The sequence below is a fragment of the Peromyscus eremicus genome, chromosome 14, assembly GCF_949786415.1.
Source record: "Peromyscus eremicus chromosome 14, PerEre_H2_v1, whole genome shotgun sequence".
Taxonomy (NCBI): domain Eukaryota; kingdom Metazoa; phylum Chordata; class Mammalia; order Rodentia; family Cricetidae; genus Peromyscus; species Peromyscus eremicus.
In genome coordinates, this window is record NC_081430.1 from 59,736,454 (window position 1) to 59,761,150 (window position 24,697).

The 24,697-nt window shown below is 41.2% G+C and overlaps 1 protein-coding gene across 7 annotated transcripts in view; it reads left to right on the plus strand.

Moving 5' to 3' along the window:
- Positions 1 to 24,697, plus strand: part of Mark3 (microtubule affinity regulating kinase 3) — a 93,259-nt gene that overhangs the window by 41,403 nt on the left and 27,159 nt on the right. For 5 of the 7 annotated variants that reach the window (XM_059279781.1, XM_059279783.1, XM_059279785.1 and 2 more), the window contains exons 4-12: positions 3,276 to 3,324; positions 6,898 to 6,963; positions 14,423 to 14,493; positions 15,973 to 16,029; positions 18,998 to 19,234; positions 19,567 to 19,686; positions 19,902 to 20,001; positions 20,484 to 20,596; positions 21,303 to 21,456. In XM_059279781.1, coding sequence (XP_059135764.1) covers positions 3,276 to 3,324; positions 6,898 to 6,963; positions 14,423 to 14,493; positions 15,973 to 16,029; positions 18,998 to 19,234; positions 19,567 to 19,686; positions 19,902 to 20,001; positions 20,484 to 20,596; positions 21,303 to 21,456 — 967 coding nt within the window. The remainder of the gene's footprint in view (positions 1 to 3,275; positions 3,325 to 6,897; positions 6,964 to 14,422; positions 14,494 to 15,972; positions 16,030 to 18,997; positions 19,235 to 19,566; positions 19,687 to 19,901; positions 20,002 to 20,483; positions 20,597 to 21,302; positions 21,457 to 24,697) is intronic. The other 2 variants (XM_059279784.1, XM_059279786.1) reach the window with 1 other exon arrangement.

Genomic DNA, 24,697 nt, shown 5'->3' on the forward strand with positions numbered 1-24,697 from the left:
GGGCCTGAATTGCCAGCCTGCTACAAATCAGTACAGAAGAAGCAAGGAAGAAGATAATAACAAAGGAAAGAAAAAGAAAGAGGAAAAAAAAAGGATGAACAACTGTTCTATGACCAAGTGGTCTGTATTGAGCTGTTAGGGAAAAGAGTCCAGGAGCTATGCAGAGACATTCCTAGGAGTTCTACAGAGGGAAGGAAGCAATTAGCAGGACTTAGAGGACTCATGGGTAAGGAATTTTCTTTTTAAAAAAGGCTGTGTTATGGCTAGAGAGATGATAAAACACACATAAAATAAAATGAATAGACCAGCACTGGTAGCACACGCCTTTAATCCCAACACTCAGGGTTAGGAGGCAGAGGCGGCAGATCTCTGAGTTCAGGGCCGTCCTGGACTACTTAGCAAGTTCCTTGACAGCCAAGGCTACACAGAGAAACTCTGTCTTGGAAAACCTAAAATAAATAAACAAACAAACAAATAAAATGAGTAAGCTAATTAAAAAATTTAAAACAGGCTGCCTTGTAGAAGAGTGTCTGTCCCAGGCCATTCTCATTCTAATGCACTGTCACTATTATTGTCCCAACCCTTTCATCCAGGACCTCTAGGGAGGAAAGTACCCGTCTGGGGAAGAAGAAGCATGGTTTTTAAAAAGAACCCACAAATGAATCCAATGTACAGAGTGCTGAAAACTACTGTTTTGTTTTTCTTTAACATTATTTTGTGTGTATGACAGTTTTGCCTGCCTGCATGTTTGTGCACAGTATTCATGCCTGATTCTCACTGAGGTCAGAAGAGGGAGCTAGATCCCCTGGACTGGAGTTACAGACAGTAGTGAATTGCCGCGTGGATGCTGAGAATCGAATCCTGGTCCTCAGCAATAGTAACAAGTGCTCTTAACCACGGAGCCACCCCCAGCCCCCTGATGTAAACTACTGATGTAAAGAAGCCAAAGCAGCAGTGCCCCAAGTAGCCCATTGGCAAAGAGCACTGCAGAGCACATGAAGAGCACTAACTGGTTCTCTCTGCCTGTAAAATAGTTTCTTGAATAGCCCACACCTAAGATTCCTCAAGATAGCAAAAAGGCCACCACTGCTGCAGAACTCTCAAGTGCCAGCAGTAGCTCCAAAAGAAAATCCAGCTTTGAAAAGAAGTCACCAGACATGGTAGTCTGTGTCTGTAATCCCAGCACTTGGGAAACTGAGGCAGGAAGATCACCATGATTTTGAGAAAACCTAGTCTACAGAATGTATTCTAGGCTGGCTTGGACGTTAGACACTGCCTTAAAATAAAAGTGAGATAGTGGGGAGTTGGGGATTTAGTCAGTGGTAGAGCGCTTGCCTAGCAAGCACAAGGCCCTGGGTTATTTATTTATTTATTTATTTATTTATTTATTAATAAATAAATAAATAAATAAATAAATAAATAAGCAAGCAAGCAAATAAATAAATAAATAAATAAGTAAGTAAGTAAGTAAGTAAGTAAGTAAGTAAGTAAATAAGTAAATAAATAAATAAGATAGTGGGTTGGTGATGTACCCTGGTGATAGAACACTTGCCTCCTATCTGCAAGGTCCTAGGTTCAGTCTCTAGTGCTGCAAGAATTAATCTGTTGCTGACCCAGCACATTGCTGCTAGTGGTACCCAAGGAACCCTGTTTTAGATTCCTGTTAAAAAAAAAGTCTTTTACATTACACCTGACTTCCTTACCTTTACTCCAACAGAGGACTAAGGGCTCTACAGGGCTGCAGCCAACAACAACAACAACAAAACCTAAATCTGTGAAGTTCTAATCTAGTTAACGCTTAGGCAATTACCCCTAATTCATCACAATTGAAGACAGCAAAAAGCAAAACCGAGTCCTAACAGAGGGTGTAACGGTGCTTGGCTTTTACTCCTAGTATTTGGGAAGCAGAGGCAGGTAGCCACTCCGGTCTACTTAGCAAGCTTCCTGCAAGCCAGCTACACAGTGGGACCTTGTCTGGGTGGGAGCTAAAGAAAAAAAGGGAAGATTGGGGATGGCTCAGTAGTCAAGAGCACTGGCTTTTCTTTCAGAGACCCAGGTTTGGTTCCTAGCTCCCAATTATCTGTAACTATAGTTATTGGGGATCTAATGCCCTCTCTAGCCTCTGCAGCACCGCATGCACCTAGTGGACTTACATGCAGGCAGAGTAATCATACTCATAAAATAAATAATTTTAAAAAGAATCGTCTGTATTTGCCAGCATGTGTTTCTGCTACACACTTCCCAGTTCTCTATGCGTCTCTGCACGTCCTGCCTGAGCCAGGTGTGCAGAGGTCTCATCCTGGCTCACTGGTGTATCTGAGTGCTGGTGTAGAGAGGTCTCATCCTGGCTCACTGGTGTATCTGAGTGCTGGTGTACAGAGGTCTCTTCCTGGCTCACTGGTGTATCCGAGTACTGGTGTGCAGAGGTCTCTTCCTGGCTCACTGGTGTATCTGAGTGCTGGTGTACAGAGGTCTCTTCCTGGCTCACTGGTGTATCTGAGTGCTGGTGTGCAGAGGTCTCATCCTGGCTCACTGGTGTGTCCGAGTGCTGGTGTGCAGAGGTCTCTTCCTGGCTCACTGGTGTATCCGGGTGCTGTTGGGTTGGCAGAGGCTCGAGTCTGCAGAGAGGATCCGTTTCTCTGGACTGCCTCTCATTCAGGACCAGCTTCACACAGAGCCAAGATGGTAGAACCTGGTGGCCAGACATTTTCTCCAGCTTCTGCTCACTTTGACTTTGCTGCTATCACATTGGTAAAGCAAGGAATACAGCAAGTGTAGCTGCATGTGAGGTGTGGTTCAGGAAGCCTGTGTTGCTCCCACTATGCTATCAACCACTCCTCTTCTCCAGTGAGGACTTCCAAGTTGGTGTCATTCGGAATCTTACTGGAGAATCATTTGGAATCACCAAATCTCATGTGCTCCTGATTTAGTTCGTTGGAACTGCACAGGTTTTTATTGGCTCTCAGGTGTGCAGATAATGAATCAGACCAAGTTTAATCACAAACTATTTTTAAGATGCCAAATTAAATTCAGAGTGTGGTACTTGTTTCTCTCCGGACTGCTGCCGTTTCCATTAATGCGAGCATTTGGGATACTGGGTAGTAATAGGTTATAAACCTATTCAGGGCTATTCTGAATTCTGTATTATTTTATTCGTAGGATAGGGTAATAAATATAAATAATGAAGCAGTTATCTAAGAAAAACTTAAATTTATACTGTAAGCAGAATATAACATTTAATAACGTAGGGGCTTGTATTTTTCTTTGTTTTTTAGCTCTTCAGAGAAGTAAGAATAATGAAGATTTTAAATCATCCAAACATAGGTACTTTTCGTTTTCTTAAATACTTTGGAATCTTGAAAGTATGTCATAAAGCTAAAAGTGTATTCCTGAAGTGCTAGGACGTTCCACCCCTTTTGCCCAGCCGAGGTCTATTTTTAATAAAACATGTACAAGTTACTACTTGTACTACTAGTTCTTTGAGAGTACAGCTTTTAGGCATTTTGACTTAAGCGTTTATGCCATAGGAATATGTATAATTTGGCTGATTAATTTTTTTAATGTATTGGGAAATGTAATTGTATTTCATTAGTTGATAATATTTTCAAAGATAAACTTTTGCTGTGTCTGTGTTCCTAAGAAAATATTTATACAAAGTAGTATATAAAAGATGGGGTACATACTATCTAATGTAATTTATATAGGAACTATTTATTTTGTCCTCTGTGTGCTTAACTGTGACAGGGGTTAAAGATGAGGAAAGGACCTTTTCCTGCCCTCATAATTGTAGGACTAAGATGAAACACACAAATTGACTAATGTGCACACCAGTGGAAACTTCTGATTCTGTGTATCATAATAGAACTTTTAAATAGTGTAACTGCTTTAATTCTCTTGGTTTTTCCAGACAGGGTTTCACTATTTAACAGTTCTGGCTGTCCTGGAACTCACTCTGTAGATTTAGCTGACCTCGAACTCACAGAGATCCATCTGCCTCTGCCTCCCAAGTGCTGGGATTAAAGGCGTATGCCACCACCACTCGGCTGTGTAACTGCATTTTAATAAAGTAATGGCTCCTTTTTCTAAAAATATTTCAAGAGTAAATGAGATAGGTAGTATCATATTTTGGAGAACCTATGAATTCTTCAGAATAGAAAGATAAAGTTTCCACACATAGTTTTTTGTTTTTGTCTTTGTTTTTCGAGACAGGATTTCTCTGTGTAGCCCTGACTGTCCTGGAACATACTCTGTAAACCAGGCTGGCCTCAAACTCACAGAGAAGCCGCCTGCCTCTGACTCCCAAGTGCTGGGATTAAAGGCATGTGCCACCACCACCTACTAACACACAGAATTTTTTAATTTGAGTATATACTAAGCAAATAGCTTACACACTATTTTATTAAATTAGTCATTGTTATTTAAAACATTATTGGGGCTGGAGAGATGGCTTAGCAGTTAAGAGCACTTGCTCTTACAGAGGACCTGGTTCAATTCCCAGCACCCGCATGGCAGCTCACAACTGTTTGTAATTCCAGTTCCAGGGGGTCTGATGACCTCACACAGACATACATGCAGGCAAAACACCAATGCACATAAAATTAAAAAATTACAAAAAATAAATAAATAAAAACCATTGTTGTTTTATGCACTACTATGCAGAAAAATGCTACTACCTATAAAATAGCTATCATTCTGAAGAGCTATTCATGGAAAAATATATATATTAGAATCCATAAATATATATTTGAAGAAAAAGAAAAACCACAAGAAGTATAATAATGGAAAACAACCCTTTCTTCGTTTTTCATTTTAACCCTTTGAGAGTAATCATTAAATTCTGGATTTTTAGATTCTAATTTTTCACCAAAAATTGACTTTATCACTGCTGCTCAGAATTTCATCACTAAATTCTTGATCACTCCTGTCGGTGGGATCAAAGCGCAAGGCCTCTGTGTGCTAGGGCAGTGTAGAGTAAGCTCATTAATCACAGTGCTCTACTCACTAAATGTAAGAGATTCAATTTTGTTTTGTTTTGGTTGTTTTTGTTTGTTTTTTCTTGTTTTTGGTTTTTTTGAGACAGGGTTTCTCTGTGTAGCCTTGGCTGACGTAGAACTCACTCTGTAGCCCAGGCTGGCCTCGAACTCAAGAGATCTGCTTGTCTCTGTCTCCCCACTGCTGGGGTTAAAGGTATGTGCTGCCACTACCCAGCTAGATTTAATTTTTAAACTCATATAACATTAAGATAATTTTCTCAAAAGAGCCAATATCTGCTTTTGCATATTAAAGTACTTTTATTTTTATGTTGCTTGCTTACCAGTACTGCCTTTACTTTCTCAAGGTGGTTTTTTTTTTTTTTTTTTTTTTTTGGTTTTTCGAGACAGGGTTTCTCTGTGTAGCTTTGTGCCTTTCCTGGGACTCACTTGGTAGTCCAGGCTGGCCTCGAACTCACAGAGATCCACCTGGCTCTGCCTCCCGAGTGCTGGGATTAAAGGCATGCGCCACCACCGCCCGGCTCAAGGTGGTTTTCTTAACTGTGTGAACACAGAGACTAAATAATGGTCTGAGACTCTCATAGCTCATTGAACACTCACTGCTTTCTCAGGTATTTTGTTTACTCTAGTATCTTACTAAGTCATCAAAAAAAAAAATCCTTTAACTATAAAGGACTAGCCTCCTATTTTTTTTTTTTTGAGAAAAAATGAAAGGAAATAACAAAATTAAGTAGATGTACAACAGTGACTTAATAGCTTCAGAGATTTACTTCATATTTTTTTAAAAAATGTTTATTTTTAATTGATGTGTTGTAGCTTTATAAATTAGCAGAAATAGGAATTTCTATCTAAAGAAAGGAGTCATCATAGCAAAATTTCATTGGTCCCCATCCCCCTGAAAATCATTCTTTTTTGTTTGTTTTATTTTGTCTCAGTTTTGGTTTTTAGAGATAAGGTCTCACTATATGGCTCTGGCTATCCTAGAACTCACTATGTAGTCCAGGCTGGTCTCTGAAAATCATTCTTTAAAAGAAGCTCTGGGGTTAGGAATTTGCTTGGTGATAGATTTCCCTAGCAAGCCCAAGACTCTGTGCTCAGACCTCAGCTCCAGAGGAAAGAACAAAAAAGTGATTTTTGCTGCTTGTGTCACATGCCTGTAGTCTTACTTTCTAGGGAGGACGAGGCAGGAAAAAAAACGATAACTCCATAGCTTGGCTACAGAATGAGTTCAAGGCCAGCCTTGTAATTTAGATCATATCTCAAAATAAGTATTAAAAAGTTTGGGGATAATGGTTGACTAGCATTTGTGAGACTCTAGATTCAATTCTCAGTACTACAAAAGAAAAAAATTGATTGCCATATAACCCCTTCTAATTATTCCTAGTTTTACTTTCAGAATATTAACAAAGGGGCCTAGTTCTTTGATAGTTGCAGTAAGTTCCCCAAGTTACAGAAATCTCAGGTGGAACCCTCTCCTTAAAATCGTAGTACCAGATGAAAGGGCTTGCTCTTGCCAGGAGGGCAATAGGTAAAAAAAGTGAAGAATAGGGTTGAGCTGCCGGAAGGACAGCCCCACTTACACAGACACACCATCATGGACAGGAAGGAAGGAAGGAAGGAAGGAAGGAAGGAAGGAAGGAAGGAAGCAAGCAAGCAAGCAAGCAAGCAGTCATGTGGCCAGACTGCTGAGCACATTCTCAACACCCAGAAATAGTCTTTATTTTTATGGTTTCTTTGCTTTTACGAAATTATGTAATACAGAATATTTTTTAATCCCTAAAATGCATTTACGGGCCAGCTCTCTAAAACCTTTAGCAGGAAAAAGTTGGGTATTTTTGTAGCTTATAGGTGCATGTTGTGTACATACAGACATTTGTTCTTTTTCTCATCTGTCTTCTCCCTCCAGTGAAGTTGTTTGAGGTCATTGAAACAGAAAAAACACTCTACTTAATCATGGAATATGCAAGTGGAGGTAAGCACATTTATATTGTTTTCAAAGTAAGAGAGTATGTGTTTTCATTTTTCTTGTTAAGAGCAATGTACAGCCACAGTGCCCATTTGGATAGTCCTTTAGATTTTATTTAATATTCAGATGTTGTAAACTGGTATCAGAGTGTGAAATGCTGACCTCACCTTGTCAGTTATGTGGGCTGTAGTGTTTGATTATTAGCATTGCTGTTTTTTCTTAATTATTTATTTTTACTTTATGTACATTGGTGTTTTGCCTGCTTGTTTGTCTTTGTGAGGGTGTCAGATCCCCTGGAACAGGAGTTACAGGCCATTGTGAGCTGCCATGTAGGTGCTGGGAATTGAACCCAGGGATTTTGGAAGAGCAGCTGGTACTCTTAACTGCTGAGCCATCTCTCTAGCTCAACATTGCTGTTTTTTTTATTACATTTATTTATTTATTATGTATATGATGGCACGTGTAGAGGTCAGAGAACAACTTGCAGGACTTGAACTCAAATGATCAGGTTTGCATGACTAGCACTTGACCTCTGAGCACCTCTCTGGCTCCACTTTTAGCATTACTAGTTGATAATATACAACAGCTCTCATTTTTTCATTGTGGTAAAATATGTATCACATGGAATTTAGGACTCTAATGACCTTGAGCTTCCTTCCACCTCCCAGGTACTGGGATTGTAGATGTGTGCCGCCATACCCAGCTGTTTTTCTTTTTCTTTCTTTCTTTTTTTTTTTTAAATGTGATTCTGGGGTTGGAACCCAGGGCTTCCTGAAGCTGAGTAAGCACTCACCAACACAGCCACATCTAGCCCAGCATTTGACCATTTTCAAGTGTACAGTTGAATAACTATCTTAGTCAGGGTTTCTATTGCTGTGATAAACACCATGACCAAAAATCAGTTGGGGAGGAAATGAAGCTTCACTCTCACATTATAGTCTGTCATTGAAGGGAGACAAGACCGGAACCTGGAAGCAGGAGCTGATGCGGAGGCCACAGAAGCGTGCTGCTTACTGGCTTCTTCATCATGGCTCACTAGCCTGCTTTCTTTTTGTTTCTTTCTCCAGCCTTCATTTCTTTTTTACATAGGGTTTCTCTGTGTAGCTTTGCGCCTTTCCTGGATCTCGCTCTGTAGACCAGGCTGGCCTCGAACTCACAAAGATCGGCCTACCTCTGCCTCACGAGTGCTGGGATTAAAGGCGTGCGCCACCACCGCCCGGCTCAGCCTTCCTTTCTTATAGCACTCAGAACACTAGCCCAGGGATGGTGCCACTCAGAATGGGCTGGGCTCTCCTACATTAATCACTAATTAAGAAAATGCTCTACAGGCTTGCCTGCAGTCCAGTCTTACAGAGGCATTTGTGATTGAGGTTCCTTCCTCTCAGATGACTCTAGCTTTGTCAGGTTGACATAAAACTAGCCAGCACAATGATATTAAGTACATTCAACATAATTCTATACCCCTCACTATTATCTGTTTCTCCAGAAATGTTCCTAAACTGAAGCTGTTCATACATTAAATAAACCTTAACTGCCTCCTTTCTTTCTCAGTTCCTTACATCCACCGAACTGTTTTCTGTCTCTGAATTGGACTAGTTTAGGTACCAAATGTAATGAGATTGTACAATGTTTGTCCATTTGTCTTTGACTTAGAATATTTTACTTATTACAATATTGTTAAAGTCATCTACACTATGGCATGTACTGGAATTTCCTTTCTTTTTAGATTTCAAATAGTCATCTGAGAGCGAGAGGGAGACTTATGTATCTACTGACATTTTGTTTATCCCAAGTATTTGGGGGTCTTTTATGTGCTAGGTATTTTATATCATTTTCTTAGGTTTTTGTTTTGGTTTTGTTTGTTTTGGTTTTTCAAGACGGTGTTTCTCATGTAGCCCTGGCTGTCTGAAACTAGCTCTGTAGACCAGGCTGGCCTCGAACTCAAGAAATTCCCCTGCCTCTGTCTGCCTCCTGAGTACTAGGATTAAAGGCGTGTGCTACTAGCACAAATTCTTGGTTTTGTTTGTTTGTTGTTGTCTGTTTTTGAACTGGGGATTGAAATCTAGGGCTTAAAACCATAAGCTTTAGCCCAGCGGTGGTGGCACATGCCTTTAATACTAGCACTTGGGAGGCAGAGGCAGGTGGATCTCTGTGAGTTTGAGGCCAGCCTGGTCTAGAAAGCCAGTTCCAGGACAGCTAGAATTACTTACACAGAGAAACCCTGTCTTAAAAAATCAAAAAAGAAAAACCCATAAGCTTTATCACAGAACTGTATCTCCAACTTTTTATCAGATTTTAATGCCATTAATGCCTGTCTTTCCCAAAGCCAAAAATGATGGTTTTAATACATATGATTACAAGTAGATATGTATAGCTTCTGTTGGTTCTAAAGATTTTTCTTGAGGGTTGAGCTTGGGGAGACTAGTGTTTCAGAACCACATGTAAATTCCTCTGTATAGAACAGGTACTTTCCTGGTCATCTGTTCTTACTCTGCCTGTAGCACCATGGTCGGCACAGAGACACTTGACAAGTAAGATTAGCATTCATGTGTTGTATTAGTTTGCTTTCTGTTGCTATGATAAACACCATGACCAAAAGCAGTTTGGGAAGGAACAGGTTTGTCTTCAACATCTTGATCACAGTCCATTGTTGAGGAACTCAAGCAGGTCGGAAGCAGAGCCATAGAGGAATGCAGCTTACTGGCTTGTCTCTGGGTTCCAGTTCAGCTACCTTTCTTATACTTTCCAGGATCATAGTTGGTTGATCGAGGTCCCCCTGCCCGCCATTAGTCAGCAAGAGAATGCCACACAGACACATGCCTTATAAGCCATTGTAATGGAGGCATTTCCTTGATTGAAGTTTCCTCCTTTTTTTTTTTTTTTTTTTTTTAAGATTTATTTATTTATTATGTGTACAGTGCTCTGCCTGCATGTATGCTTGCAAGCCAGAAGAGGGCACCAGATCTCATTACAGATGGTTATGAACCACCTTGTGGTTGCTGGGAATTGAACTCAGAACCTCTGGAAGAACAGCCAGTGCTCTTAACCACTGAGCTATCTCTCCAGCTCTGAAGTTTCCTCCTTATAGGTGACTTTTGCTGTGTCAAATAGAACCCAGGTTCAGTTTCCAGTGCCCACATGGAGGCTCACAACTCCAGTTCCAGGGGATCCAATGCCCTCTTTTGGCCTCCAAGAGCACCATTGCTCACACATGTTGCATAAACATATATACAAGCAAAACAGCCACATACATAAACAATTTTAGATACTAAACAATTATAAACTTGTCATGGGATGGAATGAGTTACAGTAGACGTAACCAACACCAACTCTTTCATACTCTGAATTCATTACTGGCTATATACTTTATGTTTGTTTTCATTTTTTTTAGTTATGTGTATATGGGTGAGGCTGTGTGAATTTTTGTATACCACATGGGTGCAGGTGCCCACAGAGGGCATCTGATCCCCTGGAACTAGAGTTACAGGCAGTTGTGAGCCTCCATATGTGGGTGCTGGGAGCTGAACCCAGGTCCTCTGCAAGAGCAGGAAGCACTACCACCCCAGATAGGGTTTCTCTATGTAGCCTTGGCTGTCCATGAACTCACTCAGTATACCAGGCTGGCCGTGAACTCAGAGATCCTCCGGCCTCTGTTTCCCAAATGCTGAGATCAAAGGTGTATGCCACCACTACCTGGCCTCTTTTGTTGTTGTTGTTGTTTGTTTTTTGGTGGGTTTTTTTTTTTTTTTTGGTTTTGTTTTTTTGTTTTTGAGACCGTTTCTCCCTTATATAGCCTCCCTCCCTTCCTTTTTTTTTTGGTTCATTTGTTTCTTTGAGATAGGCTTTCACTGTGTAGTACTACTCACTCTGTAGAACAAACTGATCTTAAACTCATAGAGATCTGCCTGATTCTGCCCTCTGCATGCTGGCAATAAAGGCATGCACACCATGCCTGGCAGTACCACTGCCCTCTGCATGCTGGCAATAAAGGCATGCGTACCATGCCTGGCAGTACCATTTCATTTGGTACAGTCTTAGAATTGCTCAGAAAGGTGGTACCTGCCAAGGGTGCCATAGCTAGCTAGTTTCAAGGCCCAAACTAGAAATAAAGGTATTCTGAACTTCCCCATTCAGTCCTTCCATCCCCAACATGCTCTCCCAGACCTTGGCAGGAGTGCCGCTCAACTTTTTTTACTTAGTAAATAGCCTTTAGAGGCTTTTAGTCCAACTGCTTAATCGGAGTGTTAATACATTTTTAATAGGAAAAAATATTTTTCTGGCTTATAAATTGTATTCCTGATTTATAAAACTTATTGTGAGTGTCCTTCATAGTTCTAGGAATCTCTTAAGAGGTTTATATTGCATTTGAATTTATAAGTAAATTATGGCTTGGATATTTGGACCTCATCTGTGGTCTGTACAACAGTGAGTAGGTCTCATCCACTAATAGTTTTCTTTTTCTTTTTTTTAAATTGTTTTTGTGTGTGTGGTATTTGTACATGTGTGCATGGGTCTTGTGCTTGTACATACATGTGTACAGAAAACAGGATGGGGTTAGGTTTCCTCCTTTATTGCTCTTTCCATTGTACCTTTAAGGTAGGATCTCTCCTTGAATCTTAAACTAGAATTTTTCAGCTAGGCCATCAGCCCCTAAGATCCAGAGATCCTTGTGACTCTCTCCTCTGTGGCACTGCGTTATAGGCTGTGGAATACTACATCTGCCTTGTTTCAACCTCATCTTCTTGGTTGAGTGGCAAGCTCTTTTAACCACTGAGCCAGGTTTCTGCCCGTAGGTGTGTGTTTGTTTTGGGGGTATGGGAATGTATGTTTTGTTTGCTTGGTATGACAAGGTCTCATATATCCCAGGCTAGCCATGAACTTGTTATGTAGCTATATGCATGTGTGTTACTTTTCTGTTACTGTATTAAAACACCATGACCCAAGCAACTTATAGGAGGAAGAGTTTATTTGGGCTTTAGTTTCAGAGAAATAAGCATCCATCATGGTGGGGAGGCATAGCAGCAAGCCACAGTCCTGGCAGCAGGTTCAGAAAGCTGAGGTTCCCATCTTCACCCACTAGCACAGAGCAGACGGAACAAACTGGAAGTAGGGTGAGGTTTTACGCTCTCAAAGCCCACCCTAGTGAACTTCCTTCCTTCAGCAAGACCGTATCTATGAAACCTCCCCAAACAACTGTGAGCCAAGTATTGAAATACCAGAGTGTGTGAGAGCTCTCATTTAAACCACTACAGTAGTCAAAGACAACACTGAACTGGTCCTTCTGCTTCCATATCCTAGTGACGGGCTTGCTTCTGAGTGCACCACCATACCAAGCTCTGTTGCATCACCCTCATCCTGTCCTGAGCCTCCCTCGCTGCTCACCACCACTGCTCACCCCACTTAGCCAGTCATGCTCATGCTTGATTTGATTACTGCAGGGTCTTCCGGTGGGCTTCCTATCCTTTCCCCTCATCCTGACTCTTCCCACTTTCAATTCAGTGGTTCTTTTATGAAGTCGGTTATTTCTTTTCAGTTTCTCACCTCATTTAGAGTCTAGCCAGAACCCTTTCCAAAACCTGCTGAACTCTTGTGGACCTACCTGCCCTGCCCTGAGCTCTCCCCATTGCTCACAGTTTTCCAGTATCTATGGCTGCCTTACTGCCCTCCCTCTCTCCCCCTCCCCATGTATGTGTGTATGATGTATGTATGCAGACTTCCACTTGGACAGCTTCACTGTCTGCTCCATCAGATAGTTAGCAGAGTAAACATGTGCCCTACAAACTCTTGTTATTTTCTTCCTTTTCTTCACAGCATTCATGGGCCTCTGGTATATTCTATACATGTGTGTCCATTGCTTCTCCTATTAGCCAGCAAATTCCATTAGGAAAGGGAGTCTACTGAATTTGCTGTTTGTTGTTGTTGTTTCTCTTTACTCTTTTGGGAGGCCCACCACCCAGCTCCCAAGTAAATCCCATGGAGTCTAATTCTTTCTTATGAATTCCCAGCCTTAGCTTGGCTTGTTTTCTTAAATTATCCCGTCTGTCTTTTGTCTCTGGGCTTTTACCTTTCTCTATTTCTGTATACCTTTCTTTACTTCTTACTCCGTGGCTGGCTGGGTAGCTGGGTAGCTGGCCACTTGCATCCTCTTCTCCTCCATTTCTTGTTCCTTATTCTTGCTCTCCCCGGATTTCTCCTCCTATTTATTCTCTCGGCCTGCCAGCCCCGCCTGTCCTTTCTCCTGACTTGCTATTGGCTGTTCGGCTCTTTGTTAGACTAACCAGATGTTTAGACAGGCAAAGCAACACAGCTTCACAGGGTTAAACAAATGCAACGTAAGAGAATGCAACACATCTTTGCATCATTAAACAAATGTTCCACAGCATAAAAGAATCTTACACATCTTAAACTAATATTCTACAACAGCTGTTGAATTTTCCAGAGCATGGGACATTGCCTTGCAGTTATTAGAGACTCAAAACATTTGTTGAATAAAGTAATGCTTTGTGGTAATAATCTTGAAGATACTGTGGCATTGCAGGGGAAATGCCTAGTAGTTTATACAGAGAAGTATAGAAACAGAAATTTTATCAAAATTACTGAATTCAAAACAGGATAGACAATATGGGTGTGGTGGTGCACACCTTTAATTACAAACCTCAGGAGGCAAAGACTGATTGATTACCAGGAGAGAGACAGGATCTCTCTTTATACCAGGCTAGCCTAAAATTCAGAGATCTGCTTGTCTCTGATTCCCATGTGCTGGAGTTGAAGGCATATGCCACCATGCCTGGCTTACCTTTCTCTCCATCTTGATTGCTTAGTTTTTGTTGAGACCTCCTGAAGAGATGCAGAGCTCCATAACTTCAATATGTTAGAATCTTAGGGTTTCTCCTCAGCCTGAGGATTATCCTTGTGAGCTAAGATCTTAAACTTCAATTATAGCTTAGTGGTCATGTTTTATTTAGTACTTATATTTAAAATATCTGAAACTTAGGGGCTGGAGAGGTGCCTCAGTGGTTAAGCACTCTTCCAGAGGTCCTGAGTTCAATTCCCAGCAACCACATAGTGTCGCAGAACTATCTGTAATGAGAACTGGTGCCCTCTTCTGGCCTACAAGCAGAGACATACAGGCAGGACACTGTATACATAATAAGTAAACCTTTAAAGAAATACCTACAACTCAAGAGTAGGCTCAGTGATTAGGAACACTTACTGCTTCTTCGGAGGTGGTGGTTCACAACATCCATGTGTAACTCAAATTCTAAGGGAATAAAATACCTCTTTGTGACCTCTGCAGGCACCAGGCACACATCCAGGCAAAACACTCACACATAAAATAAACAAACTTAAAAGATTTTTGAATAAAAAAAGACTAGAACTTTGTTAAACAAAGTAGAATGTTAGCAATTTGTGGGAAAATGCGCAGTGTAGGATTTCTGCTTAATTTTATTTCTTTCTGTTATAGGTGAAGTATTTGACTATTTGGTTGCACATGGAAGAATGAAGGAAAAAGAAGCAAGAGCTAAATTTAGACAGGTATGAGTTAACATGTCTTCAGCTTGTTAATTCAGTAAGTTACATTGTTAGTCCTAGTAGTACAATTAAGAGAGGCATCTGGAGCAGGGGCGGTGGCTCAGTCAGGTAAGTTCCCGCTGTGCAAGCATGAGGACCTAAGTTCGAATCCCCAAGAGCACACAGAAAGCTGGGCAGAGTGATGCGTACCTATAATCCCAGCACTGGGAGAGAGAAGACCAGTAGATCTTTGAAGTTCACAGTCTAGCCAGTCAGGTTAGAGCACCAGGTTTAGTGAGGAACCATGTCTCAAAAATAAGACAGAAAGCAGAAAAGGAAGGCACTCGGTATTCACCTCTGGCTTCTACATGGACACACATCATTCTGTCAACAGATAAAGGTGGAGAGCAACTGACGAAAAACACCACCTCTAGGTTCCACACAAACATGCACACACAGTCTTCCAGGACATTGATTAGCCACTAAGAAATTTAAGTACTTTTCATACCTAAGACGCTGTATTAGTAGTGAATTCCAGTCACACTTGATGGATTCTGTAGGGTTTTTAAATTGTATTTATTTAGTGTATATGCATATACAAGCACAAATTTGTCAGGGGCTGCATGTAGATGTCAGCATGACCTACAGAGTTAGTCCTTTCCTTCTCCATGTGGACCCCAGAGCCTGGTCTGCAGAGGTAAGCTCTAGGACATCAAAGGCTACACAGAGAAACCCTGTCTTGAAAAGAGAGAGAGACAGAGACAGAAAGGAAGGAAGGAAGGAAGGAAGGAAGGAAGGAAGGAAGGAAGGAAGAAAGAAAGAAAGAAAAGAAAGAAAAAGAAAGAAAGATAGTTTCTAGCTTGATACCAGGAAGCCAACAGTAATAGGTTTGAGTATCTTCTAGTCATTGTGGTGTCAGATGAGCTTTGAGTTGTTTGGAGCTGAAGGAAGAGATGTGAAAAGTGGCAGGAGCTTGTAAGATGTGATTCAGAACTTCAAGAAAAACCTCAACATTAGAAAATATGTTTACTGGGGTTGGAAATACAGCCCAGTGGCTAGAGAACCTGCTAGCATCCATGAAACCTTGGGTTCTATCCCAGCAGCACATAAACCCAATGTGGACATGCTGCATGCCTTTAATCCTAGAACTTGGATTTGGAAACAGGAGGATCTGAAGAAGTTCAGGATCCTTGTCAGCTGTAGAAAGTTCAAGGCCAACCTGGGCTACATGAAACCATCTTAAAAATTGAGTACAATAAGGCAGGGTGTAGTAGCACACTCTTTAATCTCTTGGTACTCAGGAGGCAAAGCAGCTGGATCTCTGTGAGTTTGGGGCCAGCTTGGTTTATAGAGCAATTTCCAGGCCAACCAGAGCTACATAGTGAGAGCCTGTCTCAGAAGAAACTAAACAAAAACCCCCGAAGAAGAAGAAACGAGGATAAGTGAATATTGAAATTGTGAGTCTGCACCATTGGTGACTAACCCCACTTTTCTCATGTCCAGATTGTTTCTGCAGTACAGTATTGCCACCAAAAGCGAATTGTTCACAGAGACCTCAAGGTAAGCCCAAGCATCCTTGCTAAGATGTGTATAGTTCTCTTGGTGGCCATTTTGCAGACATAGATTAGATTGTGTTGTTGAATAAGAGAAAAATAAATTCGGGGGCTGTAAAGACAGCTCAGTGGTTCAGAGCACTGACTGCTTTTCCGGAGGACCCAGGTTCAGTTCCCAGCACCCACATGGCAGCTCACACCTGTCTGTAACTCCAAGATCTGACAACCTCACACAGACATACATGCAGGCAAAACACCAATGCACATACAATAAATAAATTCAGCTGTAAATTAAAGGTGGTTGTAGCTAGAGTTTTCCTGCCTGGCCCACAGTCAGGACAAATCTCTGTCACCTGCCAGTCCCACAGCCACTTAGACCCAAACAAGTAAACACAGAGACTTATATTGCTTACAAACTGTATAGCCGTGGCGGGCTTCTTGCTAACTGTTCTTATATCTTAAATTAATCCATTTCTATAAGTCTATACCTTGCCACGTGGCTTGTGGCTTACCAGAGTCTTCACATGATGCTTGTCATGGTGGCAGCAGCTGGCAGAATTCTCTCAGTTCTCCTCTCTGTTAGTCCTGCCTATACTTCCTGCCTGGCCACTGGCCAATCAGTGTTTTATTTATTGACCAATCAGAGCAATTTGACATACAGACCATCCCACAGCAGGTGGTGGCATACACCTTTAGTCCCAGCATCTGGGAGGCAGAGGTAGGCAGATCTGAGTTCAAGGCCAGCCTGGTCTACAAAGTGAGTTCCAGGACAGCCAGAGCTACACAGAGAAACCCTGTCTCGAAAAATCAAAATAAACAAATTAATTTTTAAAAGTTTGAAGAAAATAGTAATAAATTTTTTAAAAAAGGAAAAAATAAGTTCTATAATGATTTGACCAAGATAAATAGTGAAAAGGTTTTTGTTGTTGTTCTTTAAGTGAAGTTTATGAAAAGTATTTTAGGTCTCAGTCAAGGTATTTAGTGGTTCATCTCTGAAGGACAGCCATCCCATAGTCACACAGAGGTCTTCTGAGATTCAGCCCACCTGGACGTGGATACCTATGCCTGTGTAGGAAGGCATTCTATCTTGTAAGCTGTGAGTGATGTTTGTTGGAGGCTTCCATGGGCTGCATCTCTGCTCTCCTTTGGCAAGGAGTTGAGACTCACAGACCAATTTTCTTAGAGGTCTTCAGCTTGACAGTGCCCATAGGCAGTCCTCTCTTCTCTCTTCTTGTTGCTGGAACCTGGGCAGTTCTGCTGGTCCTCGCCCTGCTTCCAGACACACGCTCTTCCTCTCTCCATATCTCACAGCATACTCTCAAACAGGCTCTAGACACTGGTCTTAACTTCGTGCTTTCATCACTCTCCTCCCAGGATTACTGTCTGCTTGCTTGTCCCTCTCAGCAACCACCCCGAGTGCATCTACTCTGGTAGTTGTGGTAGCTGCCTTCATGGGAATTCAGTCTGTTCCTGCAGCCAGAGCTGTGCTAGGACCCAAGCATCCTAGGACCTAGGCAAAAAGTATCCCTTGAGCACCTCAGGTATAGCCAGTTCAAAGTCAAAACTTTTCCTTTCTAAATAGGATTGTGTTCTTTTTCATTATGGTGACTGAAGCTTCTCAAGAGCCTCCTGCCTAGCCTCCATTCAGTTGCCACTTCCTTTGCTGCTGTTTCCTGTATCTTCCGCTTCATTCCTACTCTCCAAAGCCAGACCACAGCCATGTAATAGTCAGTTAAAGCGCAATTTCCTGCTGTCTTCTCTACTCCTGGCCTTTCCTCCTTCCCGTTGTATCTTTAGTTGATTTTAATTGTGTGGGTGTGTTCTCTGTCTGTGTCTCTTTCTCTCTCTGTGAATGTGGGTGTATCTTGGAGGCAGCTGGACTTCTGTGAGTTCTGTAATCAGGGCAACCTGATTACATAGAGAGTTCCAGGGAAGCCAGAGATAAAATAATAAGACCTTGTCTCCAAAAGAAAAAAGTACACATAAGATTGTCATTTCCCGCCAGGTGGTGGTGGCGCACGCCTGTAATCCCAGCACCCAGGAGGCAGAGGCAGGTGGATCTCTGTGAGTTCCAGGACAGCCAAGGCTACACAGAGAAACCCTCGCTTGAATGCCCCCCCCCCAAATTGTCATTTCCTTGTTTTTAACAACTTTTGAGTGATTTTCTTTCACCTTGAGGGTACAAAACTGAAGTTTCTAAACACAATTTATTTGGTGCTCTCTACCTCCCCAGCCATCTCTCTCCATACATTATCTTGTTGGAGATAGTTGTTGACAGGAATGTGTTCTCTCCTTAGTGGACTTCTGACTCTTTATTCTGTCCCTCAAATACCCCTTGTAACAAGCTTTAACTTTCTCAATTTCACTTCCTATGGCAAGTTTCCATAGCCATCTTTTGCTGAGCCTATGGTTTGTCAGTATCCATCATAGTACTCAGATCTCAGCAGCTTAGTATCTTCCTGCTTTCCCTAACTCCACTATGAATCCTGAGGGCAGGGCCCTGACTTGCTCATCTGTGTACATCCAGACAGCAGTCTCATACCTGATGTGGGGCAGCTGCTTAGTGCCTGTCCGCTGAAATCAACAGAAGTGACTGGTTTGTCTCGGGGATGGGGTGGGAGTTCTCCTTCCCCAGTAATAACCACTTTATAGCCATTCAGTAGTGTTTATGAGATGTGACTACCTAAAACAAATACTGTATTTTAAAAAGCCTCTTATTAAATGAAGAAGCTTTCTACATTTCCCTTGATCTTGAAGTGTTTGTTATTTAAGTTTGTCTTATAATTAGTCTGTATTTGATTGTTAATATCAAATTGGAAATATAATTTATCTCCTGTTTTTCTCTAGAAATAATGTTTTTACATTTACTAACTAGGAGATAAGTCCTTGTAAAAAGCCTTTATGAAATTCCTGATACTATTATCATAATTGTATTTTAGTTAAGTTTCGTTTTTGTCTTGATGTTTTCTCTCTAGGCTGAGAATCTTTTATTAGATGCGGATATGAACATTAAAATAGCAGATTTTGGTTTTAGCAATGAATTCACTGTCGGCAGTAAACTAGATACATTTTGTGGCAGTCCTCCGTATGCAGCCCCTGAGCTCTTCCAGGGCAAGAAGTATGATGGGCCAGAAGTGGACGTGTGGAGTCTCGGCGTCATTCTGTACACCTTAGTCAGTGGGTCACTTCCCTTCGACGGTCAGAACCTGAAGGTATAAGAAGCATTGCAGGCCGGGTGGTGGTGGTGGTGCAACACCTTTAATCCCAGCACTTGGGAGGCAGAGGCAGGCAGATCTCTGTGAGTTTGAGCGAGATCCAGGACAGGCACCAAAACTACACAGAGAAACCCTGTCTTGAAAAAAACAAACAAACCAAAAAAAGCATTGCAACCATGCTCTTCAAAAACTAAGGGTTTTTTTTTGTAAAATTATATAGATTAACATTTGTAATGTTCTATTTGTATGTGTGCTTTTATGGGTTTGGTTTTATTGTTATTGTTTTTAACCTAAAAATTAACTATTATTTCTTTCCTGCATCCCCAAAGGAACTGAGAGAGAGAGTACTAAGAGGGAAATACAGAATCCCTTTCTACATGTCTACTGACTGTGAAAACCTTCTCAAACGCTTCCTGGTGCTGAACCCAGTTAAACGTGGCACTCTCGAGGTAACCACATGAGTGGGAAGGGAGAGTATTTAACAGACTGTGCCTAGTTTGTGTGACACTGAACACTTGCTGGGGTTTAAGTAGTAAGTGAAACAAACAAAAGATTCCCTTAAATTTTATGTGTTATGCAATGAAATGTTGAAAATCATTTCCCTAAATATTGTGACTATTGAGAGACTTCATTCTGTGCTGCTAACACACAGTTCACCTTTCAGCAAATCATGAAGGACAGGTGGATCAATTCAGGTCATGAGGAAGATGAGCTCAAGCCATTTGTTGAACCAGAGCTAGACATCTCAGACCAGAAGAGAATAGGTAATTACCTGTGTCTGCATGTGTGTGTGTACTCTACATGTTTTACTCCTGTGTATGGGGCTCAAACAGAAACGAAAAGAAGGTAAACACAGAGTTTAGAGATCCACTTATTTATTCTGTCTTAATTAGGAACTTAGCCAGGTGATGGTGGTGCTCACCATTAATCCCAGCACTTAGGAGGCAGGGGCTGGCAGATCTCTGTGAGTTCTGGTTTACAGAGAGAGTTCTAGGAGAGCCAGGGCTTCACAAAGCAACTGTGTCTCAAAAAAAAAAAAACAAAACAAAAAAAAACATACAAAATTGGGATCTTAATCTACGGTCTTCTGTAGCACCACCAATAACTCAGTAACACCAGTAACATGTTCAGCAGCTCTTCTATGTTAGGAAATATATAACCTTCTAAATCAAATGAAATTCTTTTTCCCTATGCTAGCATGATTTCCAGTCCAAATAAAATATATAAACCATATTTTATCTTTTAGATATTATGGTGGGAATGGGATATTCCCAAGAAGAAATTCAAGAATCTCTTAGTAAAATGAAATATGATGAAATCACAGCTACATACTTGTTATTGGGGAGAAAGTCTTCAGAGGTAAGAGTGTTTAGAGAGGAAAGCTAAATACCCTGTGGAAGAAGGATGAGTGTGCAATGCATGATGGCACCTGCCTGTAGTCCTTGCACTTGGAGTGGAGACGGGAGAGTCAGGGATTGTGCACTCCTCAGCCATGTAATGAGTTCAAGGCCAGTCTGCACTACAGAAGACCCGTCTCCAAAAGATTGGACTTTATTTGTTGAAAAATAAAAATTATTAGTTTTTATGTAAACTATTTCCTTAATTTTTTAACATAATATTTGATATTCATTTTAAAACTTTGCCCACAAACAGTGGTCTAACTTCATTGACCATTACAAGCTATTATTTTATATTTTTGGTTGTGAGTCTAGTTTCTAGTGGCTGATCTATCTCTCCAGCTCATAAGCTACTATTTTAACTTCAAAATAATAACCCTTTATGACCAATAATGTCACAAGCCTATACAGTTGTGAGTTAACTTTAGTCCTTAATAGTTTGAAAATACCAAACGGAGGAAACAGTGTAGTGTCTTAATTCTTTGATAAGATCAGGAAGGAGCTCATTAGCATATGATCTTATTCCCAGGAGTCAGAAATACTTCTGACTGAGTTTAAAGTTGTTGTACGTTGTGATAGCTCCTCTCCGACTGGGAGGAGTAATCACCAGGAGTTCCTGACAAGCCATTGGGCTCCGTGTATGGTTGTGTTCTTCTTACTCTCCGTAGCTGGACGCTAGTGACTCCAGTTCTAGCAGCAACCTTTCACTTGCTAAGGTGCGGCCCAGCAGTGACCTCAGCAACAGCACTGGCCAGTCTCCTCATCACAAAGTGCAGAGAAGTGTTTCTTCAAGTCAGAAGCAGAGACGGTACAGTGACCATGGTAAGTCTGAGACTATTCCAGTAGCTTCTTGTATAGAGCCTGGTGGGGCAGAGATTGGCTTGCTCTCCCTTTGTAGCATTAGGGGCCTGGTATGGTTAAGCTCCCCTAAGTATTTGGAACATGTGGTAGACTTTGCTGGGTAAGGCGTAGAGAATGAAAACCTCATCTGTAGTTAATGCATATCTCTCTTCTATAATCTTTGTCAGATAACTGTCCAGAGCATTACAACTGGTGGGGCAATCTGTACTGATGGCAGCATTCTCTGTTCTTAAAGTCAGGGTTGTAACAGCTAACCATAGGAGGCTAGTGAGCACTTAAATGGAGGAAATGACTTTCAGATTTTTCTTTTTATGTGTATGAGTGTTTCAACTTCATGTATTTATGTACATCACTTATGCTTGGTGCCCATGGAGGCCAGAAGAGTTTGTCAGATCCCCAGGAACTTGATGCTTGTGAGCCATAATGTGGACGCTGGGAACCAAACCTGATCTTTTGTGAGAGTCGGCAGTGCTCTTAACTGCTGAATCATCTTTCTATTTATTTTAATTTCAGTTAAAGGTAAAAACCTCAGCCTGGGTATTTTGACAAATGCCTGTTATCCCAGCATTTGGGGGGGTAGAGGCAGGAGGGTCAAGAATTTAAGGTTCGTATTAGAATTCCTAGCTACAGGGTTGGGGATTTAGCTCAGTGATAGAGTGCTTGCCTAGCAAGAGCAAGGCCCTGGGTTCGGTCCTCAGCTCCGGAAAGGAAAAAAAAAAAAAAAGAATTCCTAGCTACTTCCCCAGCTGCATGACTATGCGTGCACTGTCCAGTAGCCAGGCAAGATGCTTAGCCTTCCTGGGGAATCCATGCACTGTGTGATCATATGTGCATGTGTGTGGGGGCGGGGCAGGATGACCTATAAAAGCGGGTTCCACCTATTCCTTCCCCTCTTCCTGCACAGTCATTTCATAGGTCTGTGCACATGCCCTCTCTGTTCCCTTAATAAACTCTTATAGTGGGTGTTGTTGTGCCTCGTGGCTTTTCTTGCACGATAAACAGCACCACTTAATAAATAACATTGTGCCAGGCGGTGGTGGCGCACGCCTTTAATCCCAGCACTCGGGATGCAGAGGCAAGCAGATCTTTGTGAGTTCAAGGCCAGCCTGGTCTACAGAGCCGGATCCAGGAAAGGCGCAAAGCTGCATAGAGAACCCCTGTCTCGAAAAACCAAAAATAAATAAATAAATAATATTGTGTCGCCTAATAAATAACAGTTGAAGCTAGGGAGTTGGCTCAGTGGTGTAGAATACACTGGCTGGTCCTCCAGAGGACCTGTGTTCAGTTCCCAGCATCCACATGGAAGCACACAAGTATCTGTAATTCCAGTTCTAGGGGATCCATCTCTGTCTTCTGGTCAGTGTGGGCATCAGGCACACATGTGCACAGACATATGCACAAACAAAACAACTATCTGCATAAGATAGTATTTCTTTTTAAACTTCAAAAGAAGTTAGGTCATCCTCGGCTATATGCCAAGTTTGAAGTTGGTTTAGGCAGAGACCCTTTTGCAAAATGAGGAGGAGCAAGAAGGGAGGAGAGAAGAAGACAGTGTGTGTGAGGGGGTTGATTTACCCCGTCTGCAGGGTTGTGAACAAGGAGGTGATCTCAGTCTCTTTCTTCTGTGGATTCATGTTAGCTAACAAGGAACTGTTCAGGGCCTGTGTACTGAATGCCAACTTTGAATGCATACATACTGCCCTTAAGATAACCAATTGAAAGGGAATTACTCCTAAATCCTGAGAGAAACCAGTGGAATTTTCTCACTTATCAAAGGAATAATCTTAGTAAGTTTATTCTTCCTTAAGCACATAGGTTTCACATGGATTTCTAATGACTTTTTCAGAGATAAAGTGAGCTTTGGAACTAGAACCATATATTTGCTAACTCTTCATTTTATCTATAAGGCATGGAAAAAGGAATGTCAGTAAGTCTCCTAGGGGACAGAGCAAATGAGGAATGTCTGGAGCAGAGCTAACTCCTGATCCCGTCCTGTGGCTCTTACACTAAAACAGGACTTTTATCCACTCACAATATTTTCACCATAGAAAGTTCTGTGGCCCCAGGTGTATATGTCTATAGAGCCAAACAACATTGATAAATAATAAAAGTAATTTATTTTAAAGTAATTCTTTTGTATACATGCGACACTACTATTCTATTAAAAGGGATTTTTTTCATGCTAATTAGATACCTATTCTTGTTTATTTTTACATAGATTCTTTTCTTGATGTTAGTTTTTGTTTTGCTTTGTTTTATTGAGATAGGGTCTCACTCTGTAGTCCTAGGTGGCCTGAAACTTGTAGAACCAGCCTTGCCTTGAACTTCAGAGATTTGCCTGCCTCTGCCTCTTAAGTTTTGGGATTAAAGGCCTGTATCACCACACCTAATGAGAATTAAATGTTGACTGAATTTTTTGATAATACAGGACATAGAACACTAATATTACTTTTTTCAAATTGATTGTTATTTTTACTTTTATAATCCTTTTATAGTATAAAATACTACCATTTTATTATTTTTCTAATAATACTTACTGAGAATACCACGTCATCTAAATGCATATATGGTACCTAAGGCTAGAGAGAGAGCTCAGTGGTTAAGTTAAGAACACTTAACTGCTTCCCTATATTGGACTACAGTTTGGTTTCTAACATGTAAGTGTCCTTTCACAACTGCCTGTAACTCCAGTTCCAGGAGATCCAATGTCCTCTATGAGCTCTTGCATGCACATGATGCACAGAAACCCACAAAGGGAAACACATATACACATAAATAAGTAAATCTTTAAATGAATAGTACAAAGTGGCGTACATATTCGACCTCTGGTCTCAACACATGCACACACACCAAAAGGAGAGAAAAGAGTGCCGTCAGGGTGGCTGAGCAGGTAAAGATGCTTGTTGACAAGCCTAATAGCCTGAGTTTGGTACATGGGAGTCACATAGTGGAATGAGAGAACCTATTTCTGCAAGCTGTGCTCTGACTTCTGAATGCATATTGTAGCATGTATGTACACACACATAAAATAGATGACTGTTAAAAACTTTTTAAGAAAATAAAAAGGGAGCTAACTGGTGCACACAACAGCTTGGATATATTTCAGTGGGGTTTGTTTTTTTCTTTTAATTATTATTTTATGTGCATTGGTGTTATACCTTCAGGTATGTTTGTGTGAAGGTGCCAGATCCTCTAGAATGGA